General features: G+C 34.8%; 1 protein-coding gene across 2 annotated transcripts in view; it reads left to right on the top strand.

Moving 5' to 3' along the window:
* Nucleotides 1-3,062: 3,062 nt before the first annotated feature.
* Nucleotides 3,063-25,803, top strand: part of LOC125823417 (DNA gyrase subunit B, chloroplastic/mitochondrial) — a 47,393-nt gene continuing 24,652 nt past the window's right edge. For both annotated transcript variants that reach the window (XM_049502801.1, XM_049502800.1), the window contains exons 1-14: nucleotides 3,063-3,249; nucleotides 3,925-4,069; nucleotides 6,076-6,156; nucleotides 6,266-6,379; nucleotides 6,785-6,841; nucleotides 17,226-17,327; nucleotides 19,666-19,816; nucleotides 19,936-20,012; nucleotides 20,350-20,460; nucleotides 21,532-21,602; nucleotides 21,808-21,949; nucleotides 23,183-23,281; nucleotides 23,407-23,535; nucleotides 23,664-23,778. In XM_049502801.1, the coding sequence (XP_049358758.1) occupies nucleotides 3,113-3,249; nucleotides 3,925-4,069; nucleotides 6,076-6,156; nucleotides 6,266-6,379; nucleotides 6,785-6,841; nucleotides 17,226-17,327; nucleotides 19,666-19,816; nucleotides 19,936-20,012; nucleotides 20,350-20,460; nucleotides 21,532-21,602; nucleotides 21,808-21,949; nucleotides 23,183-23,281; nucleotides 23,407-23,535; nucleotides 23,664-23,778 (1,531 nt within the window). In that variant the 5' untranslated portion in view covers nucleotides 3,063-3,112. The remainder of the gene's footprint in view (nucleotides 3,250-3,924; nucleotides 4,070-6,075; nucleotides 6,157-6,265; nucleotides 6,380-6,784; nucleotides 6,842-17,225; nucleotides 17,328-19,665; nucleotides 19,817-19,935; nucleotides 20,013-20,349; nucleotides 20,461-21,531; nucleotides 21,603-21,807; nucleotides 21,950-23,182; nucleotides 23,282-23,406; nucleotides 23,536-23,663; nucleotides 23,779-25,803) is intronic.

Below are 25,803 nucleotides of genomic sequence, written 5' to 3'. Positions count from 1 at the left end.
TTTATTTTTATTTTTTAAAAAAATAATATAATATAAACTTCATACCAATACAGATACCAATAATGCTCCTACTATACCGTCATGTATCAAACAACATGCATTATATATATATATATATATATATCAAAATTTTACCATCAAAACAGTAGATACATTGTTCATGTATTTGACATACACACATTTACGTATAATGCATCATGTACCTCGTTATAATTTTCATAACGTATCTTATTTTTTAATCATTTATTTGATACATATTTCATGTTAATGTCATAAAAAAAATATTTTTGATAATAAATATATGTACCGTTATACGAGAAGACTTTGTCTCATTCAAAACTAGCATTTCATGAAACCTTCTTCCAAGAGTAGTAATAGTATATGTTGTCTTTTCTCTATTTTTGCAATTCCAATCTTCAAACAATGTTAGAGTTTGTTGCAAAAAATTAATTATTGATAGTTCTCTTGCCTCTAATAAACACGAACTGATACACTCTAAAATACTTGATGTCATCATCCTATTTCTATTTACCGGTGCATATACTCCTGCCCACTTCTCTTATCCATCTAACATAAGACAATCATTCACTCTATGGTCCATGTTCTCTACTCTTTTCATCAGTTCATCAAAATTTTCTTGCTTGTATTTATTTGCCATCGCATAAAATATACCGGTTAATCTATTTTTGCTCTTTCTGTAATTCTTACATACATTCCTCCATAAATGTTATACACAAAAACAATGAGGTAAAATATGATACACTCTACTTACCCCTGTATAATGCTTTCATTATAGTCTGATACAACACACATATTGACATGTTCCCCAAATGCACCTTTGAAATGCTCAAAAAATCATGTCCAAGAATTATCATTCTCCGAGTCAACTACACCATAAGCAAATGATAATATGCATCCTGAAAAATGATTATTAAGGTACATGCCATTATAATTCATATTTACATTCTTGTTTCATTCACGAATATAATAATGTATCTGATAATATTATATTAACACACCTACTACATATAGAGTGCTAGCAAAAACAAATATATCCTTATATGCTCATTTTAGGTCAATGTCATTCCCAATAATAATTGACCTACAAAGCTCAAAATCATTTATAAAAGGATACAACGCTATGAATAGATACATGAACTCATTCTTTGCTGACTCATGCATTTATATGTAAGAATTTGAATACACAGTACCCATAATATACAAGTACCTAGACATTTTAATGTAACTTGCAATCGGATCACCTCTTGACATTTTAATAACTTTCTCCTTCAAATGCCACACCTTCATGTAATTAATGTCTATTTCCAAGTCATATTTAACGTCTTCTTGAATATCCTTTGGAGTATGCTTTCTTTTATGATTATCATATTTTGGAGCAATTATTTTCGCTAGTAAACCAATTGTTGTTTGATACTGTGAGTATACCTTATCCTTCAATGAACATGTATGATCGTTACTAAAACATCTAACTTGAGAAAAGGTTGACTTAATCAAACAAGATGCTTTGAATAACCACTGACACTCCTCATATAAACATCTCAAAAAATAACTGCACACAAAGGCACACATTTAATAAATTATACATTATTTTTATGAGATACGAGCTTAGAAAAACTAATATATGCTATAAAAATTGTTACTCTTAAATCTAAGATCATTACTATTAAAAAGATATACATTATGTTTTTGAGATACATGCTATAAAACTAAGATACATAGTAGAAAATTCATTACTTTAAATCTAAGATTATTACTATTAAAAAGATATACATTATGTTTCTAAGATACATGCTAAAAAGTAAAGATACATGCTAGAAAAATCATTAATTTTAAATCTAAGATCATTACTCTTAAAAAGATATACATTATGTTTCTGAGATACATCCTACAAAATAATAATCGATATATGACTAATCTTCAACTTTGAATTGAAAATTACAGACATAATTGTAGCTTTGTCCTTATAATCTGCTTAATAATCTGAACAACTTTGTGATTACAATTGACAATAACATGATCCAAATCCATATCCAAAACGCATTGCCCCTCAACATTACGATTTTTTCCAAGAACTAATGAAGTTTCAGCTCCCACTTGAACAATTGATATATCGACCTCAAAAGATATTTCACCATTACTATTATATCCAAGTTTTGCTCTATAGTTGTTATGCATAATGGATACAACCCGTAATTTATTTGACGTCTTCTTAATTTCATGAAAAAATCTCATTCCCATCTCGTTTCGAATTTTCGTTGCAATTAAATTGTCTTCCATCGTGTATCTGATCTCCATGATTTTGCATGTATGATCGATTCCTAGTTGTGTTGAAACACCTTTAACTATATCGTTGTAGGCCACGTTATCTTTCAATAGTATTCCATTGATTATATAATTTTTGTAATCAATATATGAAATTCATGAACATGAAAACCTCAACAATATGGTGATATTGACCATTGTGACAAAAACTCACAACCTCAAGAAACAAAGAAAAAAAATGAATTGCTGCCAAGAAGATGAAGTTTACAATTAGAAAATTATTTTGATTTTATGAATTTGACATGGAATATTTGTTAGAGTTGATATACCGAGAATGATGAAAATCTGTTAGAGTAGTCAATTAATCTTCAATTACTCCTTAATTCAAGAAAATTAGTTACAATCATTTAATTCAAATGAATAAAACATGTATCTCGCTTTTTTCAAATCGTCGAATACATGTATCTGTCGAGTAATAATAACAGTATCCAAAGAACAAAATATAACACATAAAGTAATATTTAAAATTACCATAAATCTTAGTAATTAGGATCTAAACAAGCAAAATCTATATAGTTTGCTCTTTTTGAATTTCTCCTCAATTAATCCATTTTTGATGGGCCCATGTAAGGGGGAAGGGTCGATAAAATGAGCCCAAACATTAGTTTCGCGCGTTGGCGAACCTCAAAATTGAATAATATAGGGTTTAGAGAGGGGATAAAGTAAAGAATTTATTCAAACAAAATATTTTACTACTCTTATCTACTTCTTCTTCATAGAAAGTAAAGCAAAGCAATAGTGTAGGCTTTGTGTTTGAGTAAATGTCTGAATGGCTCTGCTAAAACCTTTTCCTCTTCAATACTCTCTTCGTCGCATGGCTTTTCGCTATCTTCTTCATTGTCACTCTCATACTCTTCCCTTTTCTTCAACCTCTCTTTCTCCACCCTCTATTTTCATTAACACCAGGTTCCTCTCTCTCGCCCCTCTTTATGTATCCGTTTCTTTATGTGTTTTAAGTTAGACAAAGTTAATTTTGTAAGGTTAGCTGAATTTTTGTTAAAATGAAGGACATTTTGTAGCAAGTGTATTTTTTTTTTTCATGTTTCTGTTTTGGGTATTGAATTTACAAGCTGTACCATTTTCTGATGTAGGGATTAATAAGAATGTTTTGGGTTTTGGTTGGGTTATTTGTTGAAATGAAGGTTAATTTTGATTACTAGAGTCTCTTTTTTGTTCTTACCAGTTTAATATTTTATTAGTATATGGGTTTGAATTTAAAGAGGGTAAAGGTGCTACCTTTATCGCTGTGTAGCAATTTTGGTTTTGGACTTTAGTTACTGGTGTAATATATTTCATCAAGTGAGTTGAATGTTGCACACCCAATACATGTTAATTTGTTTTTTATATATGTTTTTTTTCTCTGTATTTTGAAAAATTGATTGTTGTTCTTGTTTGGTTGGAACATATAACTTCATTTTTGAGGTGTGTGAATGTTCTTGGTCAGCTGAATATGTCTAAAGAGAGGCTGTTGGTCTTATTTCAAAAGAGGGAAATGCAACCCTTTTCTTTGTTTATAACTATTTGAGTTCTTGAAAATTTGCTTATTGGTTATCTGCTACACAACTTTTGGATTTGTTGCAGGGTGATTAATAGGCTGAGAAGGGTGTCGGATGGGATTTTTATTAGAAACGTGGTGTCTCCAAGAGCTTTTATGTCATCAAGCATTACTACTGAGGCTTTTCAAGAAAATACTAAGTCAAAAGCTTATGGTTCTGAGCAAATTCAGGTGAAAGAAAAACTATTGTCATTATCATATATGACGTTTTAGATTGGGTGAAAGTGAAGAACTATCGATCCTGCAGGAAACAAACATATTATTTTAGAGTCCTAGATAGTGTAGGTCCTTTCGTGAAACCTGAAAGAGTAATGTCTTTCAAGTGAGAAAATTTCATTGTGGTGTAATGTCTACAAAGATGGGATCACAGCTTGATGCTGGATTCTAGGTTGGTGGACTATTCGTTTCTAAAATGAAAGCACTTTTGAAGATTAAAAACTGACGCAATGACAGGCATTGGACAAGTAAAGCAGGGACAGAATGCTTTAGACACTATGTGGCCTTTGCTATTTGTAGTTCCTCAGAACACTAAGAATTTAACTTATACAAATAATTAACCAATCTCTGCTAGATAAAATAGAAATATCTGAAATCTATGTTAAGTATTTGAAGCTATTCTCTCTATTAGAAAATAGATTGAAATATTAGATTAAAATGGTAGTGTACTTAAGATGGAAAATGCTTTCTGTGGGAAGTGTTTTACCTTGGGAGATCTTTTGTCGTATCATTTTCTAACATTTTGTTGGGTAAAAAATAATAAAAGTTGATGAATAAGTAAGGTCTGAAGCTAGTGATTTTTTTAAATTTTTTTGAGAGAGGTAATTGTACTGTAAATGTAACACTAAGAAAGTGTTGAGATATTAACAGGTTAGCAAAAAGCAAAAGAAGAATCCTTTTCCAATGTATAGGGATTCTAAGAGGCTAAGTATTGATTCTGGTTCATTTACAGATTCCTCCTTCGACCAAAAAGAAAATAGAAGTATACAGTTAAATTTGATCTTTTCAATTGAGTTAGCTTTATCTTCTATCTTTCATTTTAATAGTCTTATGAATGCTGAGATTGTATTCCACCACTATGTCGTCTTGCTCCTCTTTCTGCCTCCGTTCTAGCATTGTAGTGGGCCTGAGATAAGTGAATTAGTGAATTGAAGTAAGAGTTGAGATATTTGTAATTGAAAATAATTTCACATCAGTGACGGAAGTCATATTCCTCCCTTTGGTGGAAAATAATTTCCTTTGAGAAAATATTTACACAATACAATGTTGCTAGACATTGAATAATTTTTTCAAAAACAAAAACAGAGTCTTTATACCAAACACACCCGATCTTATTATGAATTTTGAAAGTTATCATCCATTTATAAGTGATCTGGTGTTATACATGTAAATAATGAAAAAAAATGCAATTCTTTCTTTTCAATTTTGTTACTTACCCTTAATCTTTTTGTCCTTTTCACTTTACTCTGTTCTGAGAGCTTCTCGACCCTACAGCTGTTGCAAATATGATGCAACAGTATTTTCTCTTTCAGTTGCTGCTCTGGGGAAATAAGTTGAATTTACTTTGGTGGTCTTGTTTCTTCTTTACCTTTCTGTCCTTTATTTGATCAAGGATATTTATATGCGTAGATTGCTCATTAATCTGCTCTATCAGTGTGTTATGTAGGTTTGGAGTTGTTGATTTCTTATGATTAGCTTGACTTGAATATAAACACGTAGTTTAGGGTGACTAGGAAAATAGTAGAATAAAAAAAACTTCTTTCACTGGTGATGCAACACCGATGTCAAATATTTTATTTTGAGTGTAAGTATACATTCATAAGTACTGAAGTACATGCAGTGGATACATAGTGTTTAGTCTCTCATTGACTGAAGAGTGGATAAGCACTACTATATTGTGCATTACCTTGTATGGAACGCTGCAAGGCACAGTCAGCTTTTGAGATACAGTTTACTTGGATAAGAATGTAAAAGACAGTAACCTTCAAACTTAACTTTCATTAACATCTTGCTGCTTAATGCATATATATAGTTATGTAGGACATCTTCTATTTGTTTGTTTCTCAGCAGTAATTTTCTTCCTAAATTGTTTCTGTTTACTATTGAAAAAAGTTAATGATGTGAATAATATGTTGATAATTTACCAGTAAAAATAATCATTCAAATTGCTGCTTCTTTAGGTATTGGAAGGTTTGGATCCTGTCAGAAAAAGACCAGGAATGTACATAGGAAGCACAGGACCTCGTGGTCTCCACCATTTGGTATCTCTGGCCTTTTCTGTTTCCTTTCTTTTGATGTATTTGGTGGTGCTAATTATGCTTTTGTTTATTCTTGACTGATGCCCCAGTTATTAATCATATTTTCTTCTAGGTTTATGAAATTTTGGATAATGCCGTTGATGAGGCACAAGCAGGATACGCAACAAAGATAGATGTGGTCCTCCATGCTGATAACTCCGTTGGCATCACTGACAATGGCCGTGGGGTATGAGCTGTCTTCTTCTCTTGTACAGAAGTGGAACTAATGTCATGGGAGAATGTGCACACTATCTTATGTAATTATTGCAAATGGTTTGCCTGTCATCTCATAAAGGATTGACTCAACCTTCTTTTGATATTATGTTGTATTACCCATAATATGATGTTTGTGATTATCTCCTGTTCTCCCTTGCATATTATCATGGTCTGTCCTCCCTTTCAAGGAGAGATCCTGGGACCTGGACTGCTGCATTTGATAGAAATGGTTTCAGGATGTGTGCTAATAAGAAATTGATTTGCTTGTCTATAGTTGTCAAAGCCCCTTAAATTTTCTATCCTGATCAAATCCTATGCTTGTTGAGTGGAAAAGAAGATTCTCATTAAATTTAACATTTTGTTGGGATTTTTTCAGATTCCAACAGAGTTGCATCCAGTGACAAAGAAATCTTCTCTTGAAACAGTCTTGACGGTATGTTTGTACGGATATCCATTCTTAGATGCATATATATATGTGTGTGTGTGTGTGTGTGTTTGTGTTTTATGTTTTATCCTACTCAATGTGTGGGGCTCAATGTCAACTTCTCATCTAATTACCAGGGTTATAGAAGTGTGTTTAAAGTTATGAGAACATTTAACCTACTGGTGGTTGAGATATTTTATTCTTTTGGAAATCCTTAAAGCTAACTGTATAATCATAAGGAAGTAGGATTTAAGAAAGCAAGTTCTTTTTGTACTCCTAAAGATAGTTCCCCGATATTGAAAGATAAAGGTATAGTTGCTCCAACAGTTCTGATCTAGTGCGTGATGTAGGGGTTAACGTAAATCACAGGTCCTAACCCTGCTCCAGACAAAAGCATGGCATTTAAATGGAGAGGGGTTAAGGTCCATTATTCACTGTATTTCAAATTTTGCGCCACTATTCCTTGGGAATTTTTCTTGGTTATTAATTTTTTATTTTTAAAATTCAACAGTCAATAATATCTCATTCAACTTTTATAGAAGAGTTAGTGGAGCTTAGTTGTACTTTTCCGACGTCTTACTTCCCCAGTTGTCTTATCCTTCCCATACATATGGTGGCTATGAACTAAATATCGACCAGTGCATAATCTTCTATTTACCATCATTAGTTAAACAGAACACGACCAAAGAAACTCAGAGCAGTGGTATCATCAACCCAAAGTTTATGCGCCTTACAAGAAACATTATTAGCCATTTGTAAAACACTACAACAGTAAAGCATAATTGGTTGGAGTAAGGTGCAAGGTTCCACTTCCACTTCCGCTTTGTGTACAATCACATGTTTAGATCTGTTTTTATAAGTGTAATCCAGAAAATGTACTTATAGAGTAGAGCTACCACTCAAACTTAATTAGACTTCAAAAGCCTAAACAAAGAACAAATTTACTCTTGCTTAAAGTAGTTGGACACATGCTTTGCATGTGAGCCCTATATTACTAGTACACATGATTCTTTTCTAAAATCACACAAATATAATTAAATAAAACGTTTGAGTAGTAAAAATATATTGTGTCCTAAGACTAAAATAAGGAAAATTAAAAATTGTACCATCGATTATAATATTCTAGAATCAATCTACTCCTTTAATTAATCTCAGAAATTTCTAATGAATCAATCAACAAGAAGTCATCTATTGTTTAATTTCATAGGCCATGCTTTATTCCTTTAGCTGCTCTCAAATCTATTTCATTCTATTTTTAATTCAAAAAGTTATTTTGAACATTATCATTAAATCTCTATGAATCAACTTGCTTTTAAATTTCGGTTTTATTTGTTTTCATTAATATGAAGACGTTTGAATTTGAATGCACATTTCAATGATTAAGATGTTGTCTCTAGATTTGAATACTAAATGATTAAGACGGTTTGTTTTTCAATATCCATATGAATGTACATTATTTATTTATATGTACATAATAAATATACTATTCAAATAAAAATTAATTAAATATTAAAAGAATAATATTAAAAAATCAAATCATTAGTTGATTAAAAAAATGGAACACTTGTGCTTGCTAGTGATGGCGGAGATGGTTTATAGTGGTGGTGATGATGGTAATAGTTGTTGTTAGTGGCTAGTAATGATGGTGGTGATAGTTATGATGGTGAAGGTGGTTGGTGTTGTGGTGACTGTCATGATGGTGGCGATTGGTAGTGGTGTTAGTGGTTCTATTGGTGAAGTTGGTTGATGTTAGTAGTTGGTGGTGGTTAAAGAATGTGTGGTGATGTATTTGTGGTAGTTGGTGGCGGTGCTAGTTATGATGGAGGTGGTTGGTTACCACATTGGTGGTAATGGATGATAGTAGTGGTGAAGGTGGCAACGGTGGTGGTATTGATCGAGAATGTATGGTGGTATTTGCCGGTGATTAGTGGTGGCATATGAGTGGTAGGGATGGCAATGGGGCAGGGGCGGGGGCGGGGGCGGGTTGAGCTTAACCCGCAAAACTTTTAATTTGCCCTGCCCCAACCCGCCCCACAAACAACTTTTTTCATTTTCAACCCGCCCCACCCCACCCCACCCCCTATAGACCGCCCCGCATAATTTTCTTAATATTTTCTTTTTCTAGTTAAGTTTGATACTAAAAATAAAATTCATACAAATAAAATTATTTTTTCATTAAGTTGTATTAATTTAATAGGATAGTGACTAAAATTTTATTTTTTAGAGGTCAATTGGGAAACATGTAAGAAATTATATTATTTTTTATTGAACCATTTTCATTACTATCTTGAATATTTTAGTAGCTTTAAAGAAATTATCTTACTAAATAATACTCTACATGTAAACACTTAAAATTAAGTTTGAACCCACATAAAATCACTTATACCCGCAACCCGCCCTGCCCCACATTAATTTTTAAAAAACCCACTTAAACCCGCCCCGCACAACCTTAAACCCGCCCTGCCCCGCATAGCTTTAAACTCACCTCGCCCCGCCCCATTGCCTTCCCTAATGAGCGGGTTGGGTAAAATTTGGGCGGGTTGAGAATGGGTCAACATAAAATGGGTAATAATTCAACCAGCCCATATTTCATATGGGTAAAAATGGGTTGGGTAAAATACAAGTTTACCCATATCTACCCATATTTTCATGAGTAAATACTAAATAGTACTCTACTTTAGAATTAAACATGGATAAAATGTTTTAGCCTTTTCTTAGATGAAAAATATTGAAAATACTTTATTTAGTTTTATTGTATCATTGAAGTCAAAAAAATTCCTATAAGTTTTCAATATAAAATAAATTTATGTAATAAATGAATTTTTGCATTTTAGGAGTAAAACGTGTTTAAGGCACTTTACACAATATCAATACTAATACATGACATGCTTACTTTACACTGTTATTTGCTATCCAATATAAAATTAAACAAAAAAAGATATAATTATAATTAACAAAAGAAATGTATATATGTAATATGTATATTTTTTGGAGGGTCAAAGACTTTACCTTTTCAATTATAGAGAGGAATAATTAGAACATAAAAAAAAAAGGAGAAGTTATAACACTTTTGGTGATACCATGAATTTTGAGTGAATGAAAGTTGAAAGCTTAACCCAATTGGCTAACCCATATTTTACCCATATTTCTATGGGTTGAATATAGGTATAAAATCACATTTTACCCATCTAAAAGGTCACTCACCAAACCCATTAAAATATGTGCGGGTTGGGCGGGTTACCAAAATATGGGCTCATCTTGCTGGCACTACCGGTGATGCTAGTTGTGATGACAGAGTTTGTTGGTAGAAGGAATTGACCATAGTGATGATATTGGTTGAGATTGGTGGTGGATGTGGCAGCAGCTATAGAGGATCGAAATGGTGGTGGCTGCCACACCCTGAACCAACACCCTAGGCATAGTCGGCACTCAAAACCATTGCTGGTTCCAACCAACCCTTGGCCTGGTGTACTAATAGATGTTGTAACCCCATGCAAAAGCTTTCAAAAGATGAGCATGCAATAATTTTTAGGAAATGATCTCAATAACTTTAAAGCAAAATTTTGAAATGCTAAATAGTATAGATGTTCATAAAATAAACTAAATCTATCAATCAACTAGCTCGTTTATGAAGCCTCTAATATACTGAAGAAGATAGGTGCTGCGACAAGATATCCAGCTACCTAAATACTCTACTAGCAATGTCGATAGGCTATAGCCATTAAATAAGCTAGATAAACTAGAGCCCTCCATAAGCATGGAGGTCTCACCAATGCTGAATGGAAGAAATCCTAATAAAGCATCTGCTGCATATCCTAAATACCTTAATCTGCATCATTTAAAGATGCAACGTCGAATGACGTCAGGACATGAAATACTATATGTAGAATAGCTGAATGAAATAACTAGCTAAAATTGAAGATAGTGAGCTGATTGAGCAAATATGAAGATAGACTGAAATATAGTCAACTGAGGAGTAATGCAAGTGTACTTTAACAACAAAATTTTACAACTGATTATGCAATAATAGCAAATACTGAAATTAATATAACTTTAATTTTTTTGGGAGTTTCTCTAACCGACAACCATCATGTGAGCCTCGTGATGATACAACCTCTTGTCCACATTGCTAGAGCCATCTTATATATTGCTAAAATAAAGGACAAACTTAACTAACAGATGCAATCTTTGAGCCCTTACCAGGGGCATTTTAAGGAGTCGTCCGAATCAACGGCATGATCCTATCATATGTTGGCGGCGCAAATTTGGGGTTTGGATTGTTTGAACCCTTACCTAGCTTGGTGTTCAATACTACTCCCAAAATAATGTAATAATGCTCAATAACTTTAAAGCTGTCCCACTTAAGGGAAAAATCTCCTACTATAGGGTAAAGTTGCTAATTTCTTTCTTTGAGTCTATGATCAATAATACTTCTTTAGAACTGATCTGTGCTTTCTTTAAAACTAACTTTTCTTTCTTTCTCAAATAATGTACTTGAAGCTAAATATACTTTCTTGAACTCGTTCTTGAAATAATGTACTTGAAGCTAAATATACTTTCTTGAACTCTTCTTGAAATAATGCACTTGAAGCTAAATATGTTTTCTTGAAATAATTCTTTAAAGCTTGTAATATACTTTACTCATGAAAACAATGCATATAAGATGCTCTGACAAGGTTTTCACTAACTTCAGCTAAAAATTGTACATGTGGTAGAATAAACATGAATCATCAATGAATATGATATACAATAGTTTCAATAATAGAATTCAACAAGAAGAAGTTCAAATTAGAGGGAATTTGAAATTATAGACATGGGGTAAAATCCCTAGTTTTGATCTTAGTCTTACTAATTGGAACTATAGATGTAGGGCATGATAAAGACTGAGTTCCTCGCTATGATATCCTTACATACTTTAATTGCTCGAAATACCCAAGAAAATATTCTCTTGGAAGGAGAAGAACCACAAAAACCTTTCCCGAACCTTGGGGTTGAGTTTTCTTGAAAATCCTAGGGTTATTGTGTAGGATTTCATTAATAATCCAAAAAAGAATGATTGAAATACTTAGAATGTTTAGTGGACCTTGGGTGGTGGCTGGGGATTTCAATGTAGTAAGGTACCCATCAGAAAAGAAGAACTGCAAGAGATTGAATAAGGCGATGGAGGATTTCTCAGATTTTATCGAGGATATGGAACTACAAGATTTACCACTGGAAGGTGGTAGTTTCACATGGAGGAAAGGGGACAGACAAGATATTGCAGCAAGACTAGACAGATTTTTGATTTTCGAGGAATGGGAAGTTTCCTTTAGGAAGATTAATCAATCAATCCTACCTAGAGTTACATCTGACCATAATCCATTGTTGTTGGAATGTGGTAACTGGGAGAAACAAACATCTTATTTCAAGTTTGAGAACTGGTGGCTAAAAACTCAAGACTTCAATGAAAGAATTAAAGATTGGTGGAATTCTGTAACTTACATGGGAAGACCAGACTATATACTAGCTTGTAAGTTGAAACTACTGAAAATCAAGCTGAAAGAATGGAGCAAAACACTTCATGGCAATCTTGGTATACAGAAACAGTGCACTCTCAACCAACTAGCTGATCTAGATTTGATTCAAGATCAGAGAACTTTATCTGAAGATGAGTCCTACTTGAGAGCAGTATTGACAGTGGAGTTGGAGGAAATTGCAAAGAGGGAGGAAGTGGCTTGGAGGCAAAGATCTAGGGCCCTTTGGCTCAAGGAAGGGGACAGGAACTCAAAATATTTCCATAGGATTGCTAATTGTCACAAGAGGTACAACAACATTGACAAATTGACCATAAATGGAGCTAATGTTACTGCACCAGTTGGGATCAAAGATGGAATAATTAGATTCTACCAGGAACTATACAGGGAGGCAGAAGTATGGAGACCTCAATTCAATCCTAGATTCCAATTCATGATCAATGAAGAGGATAATATTGCATTGCAAGGCCAATTAGAAGAACAGGAAATCAAAAACAGTATGTTCTCATGTGCAGGGGATAAAGCACCAGGCCCTGATGGTTTCTCAATGGCCTTTTACATACAGTGCTGGGAAGTGATTAAGGAGGAAGTGGTAGCTGCCATCCAGAATTTCCATGATTAGGGCTATTTTGAGAAAAGTTTTAATGCCACTTTTATAGCCCTGATTCCTAAGAAAGTGGGAGCATCTGAATTGAAAGATTTTAGGCCAATTAGCCTAATTGGGAGCTTCTACAAAATCATCTCAAAGATCCTAACAGAAAGACTCAAGATGGTTATGCCAAAGTTAGTAGATGAACAACAAATGGCCTTCATAAAGGGTAGGCAAATTATGGATGCCATTCTGGTGGCCAATGAATGTGTAGATGTGAGAACCATATCCAAAGTCCCAAGAATTCTTTGCAAGCTAGACATAGAGAAAGCTTATGATCACTTGAACTGTGAATTTTTGTGGAGCACACCCAGGAGGATGGGGTTTGGCAACACCTGGATAAAATGGATGAGATTTTGTATGACCACAGTGAAGTTCTCTGTTTTGATCAATGGCTCACCATCTGGCTTCTTTTCCTCTGAGAGAGGATTGAGACAATGAGACCCCCTTTCTCCTTTTCTTTTCATCCTAGCTATGGGAGGTCTAAGTGATATGCTGAAGTTTGCTCAGGTTAATAACAAAATTAGGGGCTTCAAAGTGAGTCAGGGGGATTCACTGGGAGTGTCTATCTCCCATCTACAATATGCTGATGACACATTAGTATTTTGTGATGCAGAAAGTGAACAACTGAAACACTTAAGGGCTATTTTCATTATGTTTGAAGCAATATCTGGACTCCATATCAATTGGGGAAAGAGCTTTATATATCCTGTGAATGAAGTACCACAGATCGACCTCCTGACAAACATTTTAGGTGGCAAGATAGGGGAACTTCCCAGCACCTATCTTGGCATGCCTTTGGGAGCAAAGAGTAAATCTTTGAGCATCTGGAACTCTGTGGTAGAAAAATGTGAAAGGAAGTTGGTTAACTGGAAAAGTCAATACTTATCCTCGGTTGGTAGAGTCACACTTATCAACAGTGTTCTTGATGCCATGCCAACATATATGATGTCCCTTTTTCCTATGCCTGGGAAGATCATTCAGAGGCTGGACACAATCAGAAGAAATTTTCTTTGGCAAGGTAATGGGGAAGGGGTCAAGAAATTTCACTTGGTCAAGTGGGATGCTGTTATTTCCAACAAAAAAGAGGGAGGTCTGGGAATTAAGAATTTGAAAGCCCACAATAAGAGCCTTCTGCTAAAATGGCTCTGGAGACTAGCAACAGATGATCAGAGCTTATGGAAGGACACTATCTTTGCAAGATATGGAAAGGAAGGATCATGGACTACTAAGGAGGTCAATACTCCTTATGGTGTGGGTCTATGGAGAACTATTAGAAATCAGTGGCCAAGAATTTGGAACAACTCTGTGATTAATATGGGAAATGGGAGGAAAACTTTGTTCTGGAATGATACATGGATGGGACAAACACCTTTGAGACAACAGTTCCCAGACATTTATATTCTCAATCAGCAGAAAATGGCTACAATTGTAGAAGTCAGAAATGAACAAGGATGGAACCTGATTTTTAGAAGGTTCCTCAATGACTGGGAAGTGGAGAGAATGACTCAGTTCTATAATACCTTGGAACAAGCCAAGAACCTCACTTGTGAGGAAGACAAATTGACATGGAAGCTGGAGAAAGATGGCAAGTTCAAGGTGAAATCAGCCTACAAATTACTAGATACTTCAACTGAAACAAAGGAGTTGTGGCCTTGGAAGATGATCTGGAAAGGGAAAATACCACATAAGGTGGCTTACTTCACATGGCTTGTTGCAAGACAATCTGTTCTGACTCAGGATAACTTAATGAAAAGAGGAAAGGACTTATGCTCCAGATGCTTTTTTTGTGAATCTGAGACAGAGACAATAAACCATCTTTTTTTGCATTGTAAAGTGACTGAGAAGCTATGGAAGTATTTCATTAACTGAAGAGGTATCACATGGACCATGCCTAGAAATACTGCAGAAGTCCTAGCATGTTGGAATAGAGATGGAAGTCAGTCAGGACACAAAGAGAGATGGAAGATTGTCCCTGCCTGCATCTGGTGGACAATATGGAGTGAGAGAAATCAGAGATGTTTTGAGAACAAGAGCATCCCTTTCCAAAGCATTAAAATGAATTGTTTAGTGACCTTTTACTTTTGGTGTATCCATTCTATGATCTTATATAAAAACATAATTGACAGAGAAACTTTCAATTCAACATTGTGCTAGAGGTTCGTTATGACCTTAGTTCACATCCAATACACTTCCCACAACATTGGACCTTTACACCTAGGAACTATCAAATTCATTGGGTTCAAATTGAATTCAAATTGAACTGCAGATTTGTTGAGTTGTTGGATAAGAAGAGGAGGGAGCAAGAGTCAAAAGGCATGGTGGAGGATAATTCCACATTGCATTTGGTGGACAGTATGGAAAGAAAGAAATAGTAGAAATTTTGAAGATAGGTCCAATTCCATTCAGAAGGTTAGATGGGATTGTATTGCATCCTTTTATTTTTGGTGTAGAGAGAAAGGTTTAGAGGTTACAGAACAAATTGTAGAATTATTAGGACCCTTGTAAGTATTTTTTTTTCTCTTCTTTTGTTCCCCTCTGTTTGCAGGTCACCAACATCTCCTTAATGCTGAAGAATACACCATTACCATTTTAAAAAAAAGAAAAAAAAAATTCCAGTTGAAGTTACCTTTCTCAAAAAAAAAAAATTGAATTCCATTTGAAGAATGGTTTGTATCTTAGCTTAATATTTGGAGGAGTTAAGTGTGGTAGCAGTTACCAATAGTGTAAGCAATGGTGGTGGTTGTGATGACAAAGGTGGTTAGTGGTGATTGTGGATAGAGTGATGGTGAATATTATCCACACAAGAATACCTCTTAATGATATTAAGACTTTGTTCCAAATCTTAATGATTAACTACTATTCAGACCAAATTTGACTCAAAAAAAGAAAGAAGAAGACCTATTCAAAGTTTAGACCAATTAAATGCTTAAATCTTAATGAAAACAAATCCACTTAATGATTTAACGTCGATTCAGACCTCCATTAAGTGCAAACAAATGAGGCTTACTCAATTATGAAAAAAAACGTAAAAGCAAACTCAAAATTGGGATCATGAAAATCCCAAAGACGAATGATTAGGAGAAGAACATAAACAACTTTTTTTTTTTTTGAAACTGGTAAGGTTGAATTCTTCAGCATTAAGGGTATGCTGGCTACCTCCAAAAAGGGATAATTACAGATTTCAGAACATAAACAACTTCACGAGTTCAATCTCTGTTACCATACTGCAAAGTTCACACATTTCAAGCTGCCAAATTTAAGCTCACCACAAGTTAGTGCATCTAAAAGAAAGACACAAATAAATAGTCTTATACCCAAGAAAACTGCTACAATGGGATGCCAATCCAGGTAGCAATGTTAGACAATAGGGCAGTTTCATCTTTAAAATTTACCTTGGATACATATATTGAAAAACTCTATGACCATTCACCGGCTCCATGTATATTTCTAATCTCTAAATCACCATAACAAAAGATGTCTTTTCAAAATCATTTTCTTTTTTAAATTGTGAAGACATGTATTTATAAGCTAAAAATCACAATCATCTAGGAGTACAAACAACAAAGCTTTAGCAAATGAGAAGTTAACTCGGAAATGTATACGCTTGACATGCATCCACCAAAATAACTCTAATTGCACAACTACTAATACAATTTAAATAAGTTTCTTCATCACTCTCACATTCAGATCAGATAACTGTATTTCGGGTACAATAATGATAAGTAAAGGGAGAGGCATAAAATACATTATTTCTGTAATGTTCTTACATTTTTGTAGACTAATGTTGAGTGGTAAATTCTGTTTCTAGAAGGTTCTAAAAGTCAAACTCCTTCAACTTTATATGGTCATTTTTTCCTTCAAATATGTTAGCATGGATGTTCATGCTTTAATAATAGTAATAGATAAAGTAGATGACCGGATATGCAGTCACGTTATCCAGTGTGTTTCAACTGTTGCATATCTTCAAAAGTGTGTTATTTCTGAGCAACTAGGTATATACTATACAGACCAATGAGATTGTAGCTTCCGGCTATTAAAATTTATCATATTCTTCTGGATTGAGTCTTATGCTAATTATTGATGTTGGTTGCACTGTTGCACATTGTATTGAAATTATGGAAATCAATGTTTTATGAATTTCAGTCTATATGGAAACAATGGTTTTAAGATAGGAAATGAAGCAAGACTGCAAGAGTATATCTTGGTGATGTGGTAGAAAAATGTGCAGGTTTTGCATGCAGGTGGTAAATTTGGAGGCTCAAGTAGTGGCTATAGTGTGTCTGGTGGATTACATGGTGTGGGCCTGTCAGTTGTTAATGCATTGTCAGAGGTATCAATCTCATACTTGTAGATATCTGCTAGCATTTGATAAAGAATACATGATTTGTTATTTTGAAATCTTTGTGCTGTTGCCCCTTTTCTTTTTTCACCAGTTGTAGCAAGTTATTCAGCTTTGCTTTATGTTCTCTTTTTGAATGTCTAGCAGTACCTTAATTATGTTTGTCGCTGCCATTGCTTTACCTGATAAGTATTGTTTCGTGGTAGAATGACCTCAAGTGTTTTTAACTTCCAGCATGTTTACTAAGTTGTTTAAACATTCTCAGATTCTTTTTTTCGTGACTAAATATACAGTTCAGGGTTTTCCAAAATGTTGACTTATAACCTAGACTAGTTCTGGATTTTCATTTCAAAATGTTATTGTGCTCCATCCTTTCCCTGAGGTGCCATTTATCTCATTTCAAGGAAAGCAGATATCTATTTAGGCTATAATCAGAGAAAGACTATTCTGAATATGATTATGCACAATCCATCGCTCACGTCTTGCATGTGTGGGCACAAATCAATTGTTGAATGGTTCAACTCTTTATTAAGTGACCTTCTGATCTCCAAATAGTGCAGTATCCAATGGATGTCTGAAAAGAAAAGTAGATAAAAGGATACCATCAGGTAGAATGGAAAGTTCTGATCACAGGAAAAAACAAGGAGGATTAGGCATCAAAAACTTGAAGAACCAAAGCAAGGCTCTAAAACTGAAATGGTTGTGGAGATATGCTCATGAACCACACTCAATGTGGAGCAAGGTGATTAAGCTGAAGTATGGAGAGATGGATTCATGGGTCACCAAGGAAGCAACCAATCCCTATGGTGTTACTGTTTGGAGATCAATTAGGAACTGGTGGCCTTCCCTAAGGAATCATACTACTATAACAGTACACAATGGTATCAGGACAGGATTCTGGAAAGATAGTGGCTTGGTAATAGTAGTTTGTCAGAGATCTTCCCAGATATCTTTGACTTAGCACTACATAAAGATAGAACAGTGGCTGAAATGTGGTCTCCCCAAGGATGGGATCTATCTCTCAGAAGGAGTTTAAATGACTGGGAAGTCTGTAGATTAGTTGAGTTCTTTAAAAGGTTGGAATCATTTCAAGGTTTGAAGGAAGGGGAGGATTGCCTATGGTGGACAGAGCACAACAAAGGAAGATACAAAGTCAGCTCAGGTTACAAGGTCATAAACAGGGCGCCACTAACTCTCAATTGGCCTTGGAGACAAATCTGGAAGCCAAAGTTCCACTTAAGGAGGCATGTTTCACTTGGCTGCTAGCAAAGGAGGCAGTACTAATGCATGAGAATCTAAGGAAAAGAGACAACATTCTGGTGACACACTGTTGTTTATGTGTGGAAGCAGCTGAGACAGTTAGACATTTGTTCTTACACTGCAAAATCACTGATCAACTGTGGAAGATTTTCATCAATCTCAGAGGCATTCAGTGGACAATGCCTAGCAAGATTGTTGACACTCTCTCAAGTTGGGAGGAAGCAGGAATTGGGGCAAATAACGGAAGTTATTGGAGGACCATTCCAGCATGCATCTGGTGGACCATTTGGAGAGAAAGGAATGCTAGAAGCTTTGAGGATAGAAGCAGATCCCTACAAATTATCAAAACAGATTGTATTATGTTATTATGTTTTTGGTGTACAAAGAGTTCCCCTATTGATGCAGAAGCTATCCTAGAAGTATTAGAATCATGCTAGGCTTGCCGTTTCTGTTCTTAGATTTCATACTTTTTTGTAAAGGGGTTTCCAGTACTACCTAAGTACTAGTTTATAATACAAATTGTTACCTTCTCAAAAAAAGAAAGAAAAAGAAAAGTAGATAAAGGGAAATAAAGTGAACCGATAATTGCCTTTGCTCTCTAGTTCAGATATCTCTCTTTTTCATCAGATATACTCCTTGTAGAAAATGTGACCGCTGAGGGTTTCCTCCTTTAAATTGGATGCTAATAGTATCAGAGAAGTAATGTCTCATCTATCTTTTTTCTTCTCTTTTCTTTTTGGGTTGGGGAGGTCAAGATTGGTGTGGGAGAGAGAGAGAGAGAGAGAAGCACTTTGTACTACAGTAATCCTGATGAATGGAAGAAAATGGTCACAAAGACTGACATGGATTGTGCTTGACTGAGCGTGGCTAAAATTGTACATTTTAAATGCTTACATGCATGGTCCTTTTTTTTTAAGGTATTATTTGTATTTATAAACAGCACAAAGTTAGTACTGGAATTTCTCTACAGTGAGCAAAACACCAAAAAATGGCCCTCTTTTACTAACTCATTGTGTTAATAGTCTTTCAGCTTTCCTGACCTAGTGATCTATATCATATTTTCTGACAGGCCCTAGAAGTTACCATATGGCGTGATGGTAAAGAATACAAACAGAAATATTCACGGGGGAAGCCAGTAACAACTTTGATATGTCAGGAGCTCCCAATGGAAATGAGAGATCGGCAAGGGACTTCCATTCAGTTTTGGCCTGATAAAGAAGGTAGTTATATATGTATATTGTTTTTAATCTCCAATATTTTGCCACTGGCTTCTTTCTTTTCATGTTTCCAATTTTCATTTAATGAACATTTAAAATTCTGATGTCATCTTCCTTTGCAGTATTCACAACTGAAATACAATTTGACTATAACACCATAGCTGGGAGAATTAGGGAGCTTGCTTTCCTCAATCCCGAGGTATTGTTGGTAGTATTAATTAGAATCATGCTGCATTTTTTGAATGATGCTGTCAAATGACGCCATTAAGAGGTTTTGTTTGTGAAAGCAACTTTATTGGTGTTTCAATGTCTTCCTTCTTCAACCTATGGTTTAAGTGAAAATGCTTATGCCGTTTGGTGACTGCATGCTGAAGTTCATTTCAATGCAACTGACATTCCTCACTTATGCCTGCACCATTTTGGTGCATAGACATTCATAAATTTCTTCGAAGAAATCAAATCTTCTTATTCTTGACAGCTACCTTCAAATGCTAGATTCATTTAGTTCAAACAATTGAGCATATCTTTTATTTCAGCTCACAATTGTTCTCAAGAAGGACGACATAGATCCGGAGAAGATCCAACATGCTGAGTACTTTTATGCTGGAGGATTGGTTGAATACGTGAAATGGCTGAATGCAGACAAAGTGTGCTTGTCTTTTCCCTTCCTCTTTCGAATTTATTGAATAAAATGCTTGTTATTGAAAAATTTAGAACTGTCGATAAAGATTCATGTTTAAATCTTGACCTATGTATTTACTGATCTCTCATACTTACATGTCATGTAACAAAGTGTCCTTGTTGCTAGGTTCATCAGTGCCATCACTTCTAAAATATTGAATGGAGCCAACAAATTATATTTTATGCTCCCTTGTTTCGACATTGTTCTCCCCATTTTGATTTGGCACTATTATTAAGAGGACTTGAAATTTGAGTTTTCTAATATTTGTTGCTAAACATATTTGGGCGTTTTTGTTCTTTCTAAAAACATAGTCTGACTTTTGTATTACAGAATAATAGAATAACTTGCTTCTCTTATCAAAATAGAAGAAACGTAGAACTGATTTCTATAGTGTGGTTTATAATATTTTTCAATAGTTTCATTTGAGAAGCAATTTGGTCACTCCAAATAGAAAGGAGGACAAGCATTTTCTGAAACGGAGTATCTCTTTCGTGGTATCACGATCTACTGGTCTTGTACAAAAGGAATCGTATATCGGAATCAAGTCTGAAATCTGTCAGATAATGTCAGGGATGTATATTTAAGAGTGACTCTCTGTCCCCGGGCTTTGGTCTAGTGTAAGAGCACAATATGCTTAGTATTTAAGTGGAAAGGGGTAAAGGGGCAGGCAGTTATCTACAGAGTTTCCAACTGTGCACTACCAGCTCTTGGAAAATTTGGGGATATCAAAAGAAAAAAAGACAGTCTTTTCCACACCCAAGAGTGTGACCTAATGATCTGTGAAGTAGATTGAGAAAGGTTCAAATCCAAGAGAAGACAAAACACTAGATGATTTCTCCCCTCTATACAAGCCTTATTGGATAGAGTTACCTGGTACTTGTGCTGGTGGGAGGTATCACGTACTTGGTGGAATTAGTTGAGGTGCACGCAAGCGCCTGGACACCACGTTTTATTAAAAAAATATGAACTGTTTTTTCTGGTGATGCTTTTGTCATATGAAGTCTTGTAAGTAGTGCCTGACTTCTTCTTGCTCTAGAAACCACTTCATGATGTGCTGGGATTCAGAAAAGAAGCTGATGGAATCACGATTGATATGGCTCTTCAATGGTAAGATATCTTATCTTTTTATCCTTCTTCCCATCTTCCTCTCCTTACTCTTTTCACCATCAAGGATGGTTGGAATTGTAGTAGCACACAATTATATGCTGCACCATATTGTCATTGAGTGGTTTATTTGTCTACCATCAACTGGTGTGCAATATGACTTTGTCAAGAGTTGTTAGGTTTACGTTTTTTCTTTTCTCTATTGCAGGTGCTCAGATGCTTATTCAGACACGATGCTAGGTTATGCAAACAGCATACGGACGATTGATGGTGGCACTCACATAGATGGTGTGAAAGCTGCCCTAACAAGAACACTCAACAGTTTGGGGAAGAAGTCAAAGACAATCAAGGTTTGTTGAAAATAGGCTCTTTGGTTCTTTTCTTTCTGTTTGCTCCAACAAAACTCTTTGGTTGTTTTTGTATCTCTCCAGCCATTCCAGTCTTGCACATACAACATTGAATATATTGGATGTCTTCTGGGTTTTCTCTTGCACTTCTGTCCTTTTGATCATTTTGCTCGGATGTGCATGCTACCCTTTGTAATTCCTTTGCTTGTTTTATTCGAAAAAAATCAGTCCACACCTTGGAGCTTTAGTGCCTTCAAAATACTGACTTCATCACCAGCAACCACCTTATGTTCTCATTGTTTGATGTTTGCAAGAGCTAGAGGATTATCCTAAAGTTGTATGAATCTATCTAGATTACCATCTTACAACCTAAAGAGTTTGTAGTTATATATATGAAATCAGTTAAATTTGTATAATAAAGAATTTCCATTGCAATAACTAAAAAATTTACTCCTTCCTTCGTAATCTAGATATCCTTTATTGTGACTACATATTAAGGCAGGAAAGTTTATTTTTTCAAATAGTCTATGCATTAGAGTTAATTGGAATCTATTTAAGATAGAAGTTGAGATGTGTAAATAGTGGTCTAGTTCTTGCCACACCAACACCACTATTACATTTAGTGGTATTAGTTTGGTTTTTTTCAGACAGGAGACTTTTGATTTAGGAAAAGTGGTGAAATAAATGGAACAAGCAAAGTAGAATGTTTGGAATTATGATGGAGTACATTATTAAGTGAACACAAGTGTGCAAAGTCAATGAACTTTGGTAGTGCTGGCTTTGCCTTCTTACAAAATTCATCAGCTTTGAACTGCTTATATGCGCACATCTTATAGAACTACAGTAGCAGTGCTTTCTGGACTATCACGAAATCTTAGTCACGGGGTCTTTGTACGGCTGTTAGTTTTTCATTCAAATTATTAATATCAATGCCCATAAGGATTGGTAAGAGAAGGTGTTTTTGTCTTTAAAATAAATCCTATTTAATTGATGCCTTCCACAAAGAAAAAAGAAATCCATTTAATCAAAGAGGAAAAGACAAATTAAAACTCAGTTGAAATCTCCAATTTGCTTTTCAAATTTGCCGTTCATTTTCCCTCTGACACATTGATTGAGTGCAATCAAACTAGTAAATACCCTAAATCTTCTGTGTTAGCTTGATTCGTCTCTGGTTAATGTACCTATAAGTAGGGATATTTGGGTTACTCTCAAGTTTTGTTCATTAATATTATTCAGGAGAAGGATATAAACTTAAGCGGCGAGCATGTGAGAGAGGGATTAACTTGTGTTATCTCTGTTAAAGTTCCGAATCCAGAATTTGAAGGACAAACTAAGGTATGTCTCTCCTTTCATGATTGAAATATTTGTTAGTTTTATGGTATAAAAGTTCTATAAAGCCTTAAAATTTCAAATGCCTTCTTGCTGACATTGTCTATGTATGCTATGTATATCCATTGAAGACTAGGCTGGGAAATCCTGAGGTTAGAAAGGTGGTCGATCAGTCAGTTCAAGAGTATCTGACTGAGTATCTGGAATTGCATCCAGATGTGCTAGATTCGATTCTTTCCAAGTCACTAAATGCTCTAAAGGTACCTATGTTGTTAGATGCACAAGATTGATCTTTGTATGATTAAGCTGACTAAGTTGGCCGCTCAAGAACTTCGAGTGGTGTTGTAAAAAAATGGTTTACCAGTTGTATCTATTGCGCCTTATGTAGGCAGCTCTTGCAGCAAAGAGGGCTCGGGAGTTGGTGAGACAGAAAAGTGTCTTAAGATCATCCTCTCTTCCAGGGAAGCTTGCTGATTGTTCAGCCACAAATCCTGAAGAAGCTGGTAATTTTACCTTAATATGGATTTCACAACCAATGTAGCATTTTTTTTGGTATTTGGGTTAAAAAATTAATTTTAATGGCATGAAATATATAGGACCTTTCTCTATAAAAAAAAGGCTGAATGTCGGGCATGCTTCTGAGTGTAGCTTATGTAGTTTGAGTGCAAACAATATAATAGAAGTATGTATGGGCATCCATTGCTAATAATGGGAAGATTTTATTTCCATATTAATGCAATAGAGTTTGTTCTATGTTGGTGGTGTTTTTGTCACTACTATGGAGACGTGTAATGCTCGCGATAGTTGAGTTTTGATACTTTTGAATACTCGTCTTCAGAGTTAAACAACCATAGAGAGACTGAAACATTTTTCATGCGAATGGTGTTTATTGGAAGTCTTTATAGGTGCCTATTTTGTGAGGATTTTTTTAAGAGAAGTATGTAGATAGAAACTTTTTGAAGCCTTTCCTTTTTTGGGGTGGTTGATGAGATTATGCTCTATAAAAAAATTACAGTTATTGCAAATTAAGCTGAGGGAGTGGAACAAATGCAACTTTGGCAAACTGGAACACAGAGATAATGAGGTAATAGCACAGTTAGCATAACTGAACATGGCACTGGGAAACAACACAATTTACGAAGACTTTTTAGTCGGGGCTAATTTACAAAGAATAAGGTACCGGCACAGTTACCCAAATATGAATAGATTATAGATCTCTTAAAGACAAAGATAAAAAAGTTTATGATTTAGATAAGGTGACCAAAATACTAAATTCTTCCATAAGATGGCCAACGCTTGCAAATGACACAATCATATTGGGAAATTGGAAGTCAATGGAGTCATGAAACAGGAACCAGGAGAGATCAAGATTGAAATATTGGAATTTTCTAAGAGGTTGTATTTGAAAATGAAGACCTACACTCAACAGGGGGGATTACTCAAAAATCAATACAGGAGGAATTATGGCTTCAAAAGGACATCTGAAGAAAAAGTTTTTTTTTTTGACAAAGGTAACAATTTTGTGTATAAATTTTCAGCACTAAAGGCTGGGATTCCAAATTTACATCATGGAGCTACATACAGTTGAGTATACTCAACAAAACTAAACTAGATAAACTAGAAAAGGTTCTTGGTATCATCAAACAATGTGCAAGTGATAAAGCTCCAGGATGAGATGATTTTTCTATGGGTTTCTACCAGATATGCTGGCAACAGTCAAAGCAGATATCACAGGAGTCCTCTGTTCATTCCCCAGAGAAAGTTGAAAAGTGTTTTAATGCCCACTTACATAACTAACATTAATTCCAAAGAAGAGTGCTGCAGTTGAATTAACAGATTCTAGACCTATAAGTCTAATTGGTAGCTTTGATAAGATCATTTCAAAGTTACTCATATAGAAACCTAAAAGGGTGATTCACAAGCTGGCGGACAATGCACAAATGACTTTTAGTAGAGGTAGGGAAAACATTGATGCAACTCTCATTGCCAATGAATGCTTAGATTCTAGATAGAAAAGTAATGCTCCAAGAGAATTATGTGACTCAACATCAAGAAAGCTTACTATCATGTTAATTGGTGATTCTTAATCAACATGCTAAGAAATATTGGATTTGGTAGGAAATGGATTCAATTGGATAATTTTTTGCATAAGCATTCTTTCCTAGTCAATGAAACACTAGAGAGCTTCTTTGTGCTCAAAGGAGTCTACGACAAGGACCCCTATTTCTCCTTTCCTGTTTATAAAGAGGAAAGATGGATGAAATTTTGCATTCAAACTGTCAAATACTCAGTTCTTATCAATGGCTCACCTACAGGCTTCTTCTCTGCTTAAAGAGGCCTAAGGCAAGGTGACCCTCTATCACCGTTTCTATTCATCATTGCAATGGATGGGCTAAGTGATATGCTGAAAACTGCTCGAGAGAACCTTTGGTTAAAGGGATTCAAAATATCAAACAGAGTGGGATGCGAACTGGAGATCACCCATTTACAATATGCAGATGATACTCTCATATTTTGTGATGCTAATA

This window comes from Solanum verrucosum, unplaced genomic scaffold, assembly GCF_900185275.1.
Source record: "Solanum verrucosum unplaced genomic scaffold, falcon-dt-bn FXZP01000012.1, whole genome shotgun sequence".
Taxonomy (NCBI): domain Eukaryota; kingdom Viridiplantae; phylum Streptophyta; class Magnoliopsida; order Solanales; family Solanaceae; genus Solanum; species Solanum verrucosum.
Note: the sequence above shows the minus strand (reverse complement) of the source record. Positions and strands in the feature narration are given on the sequence as shown.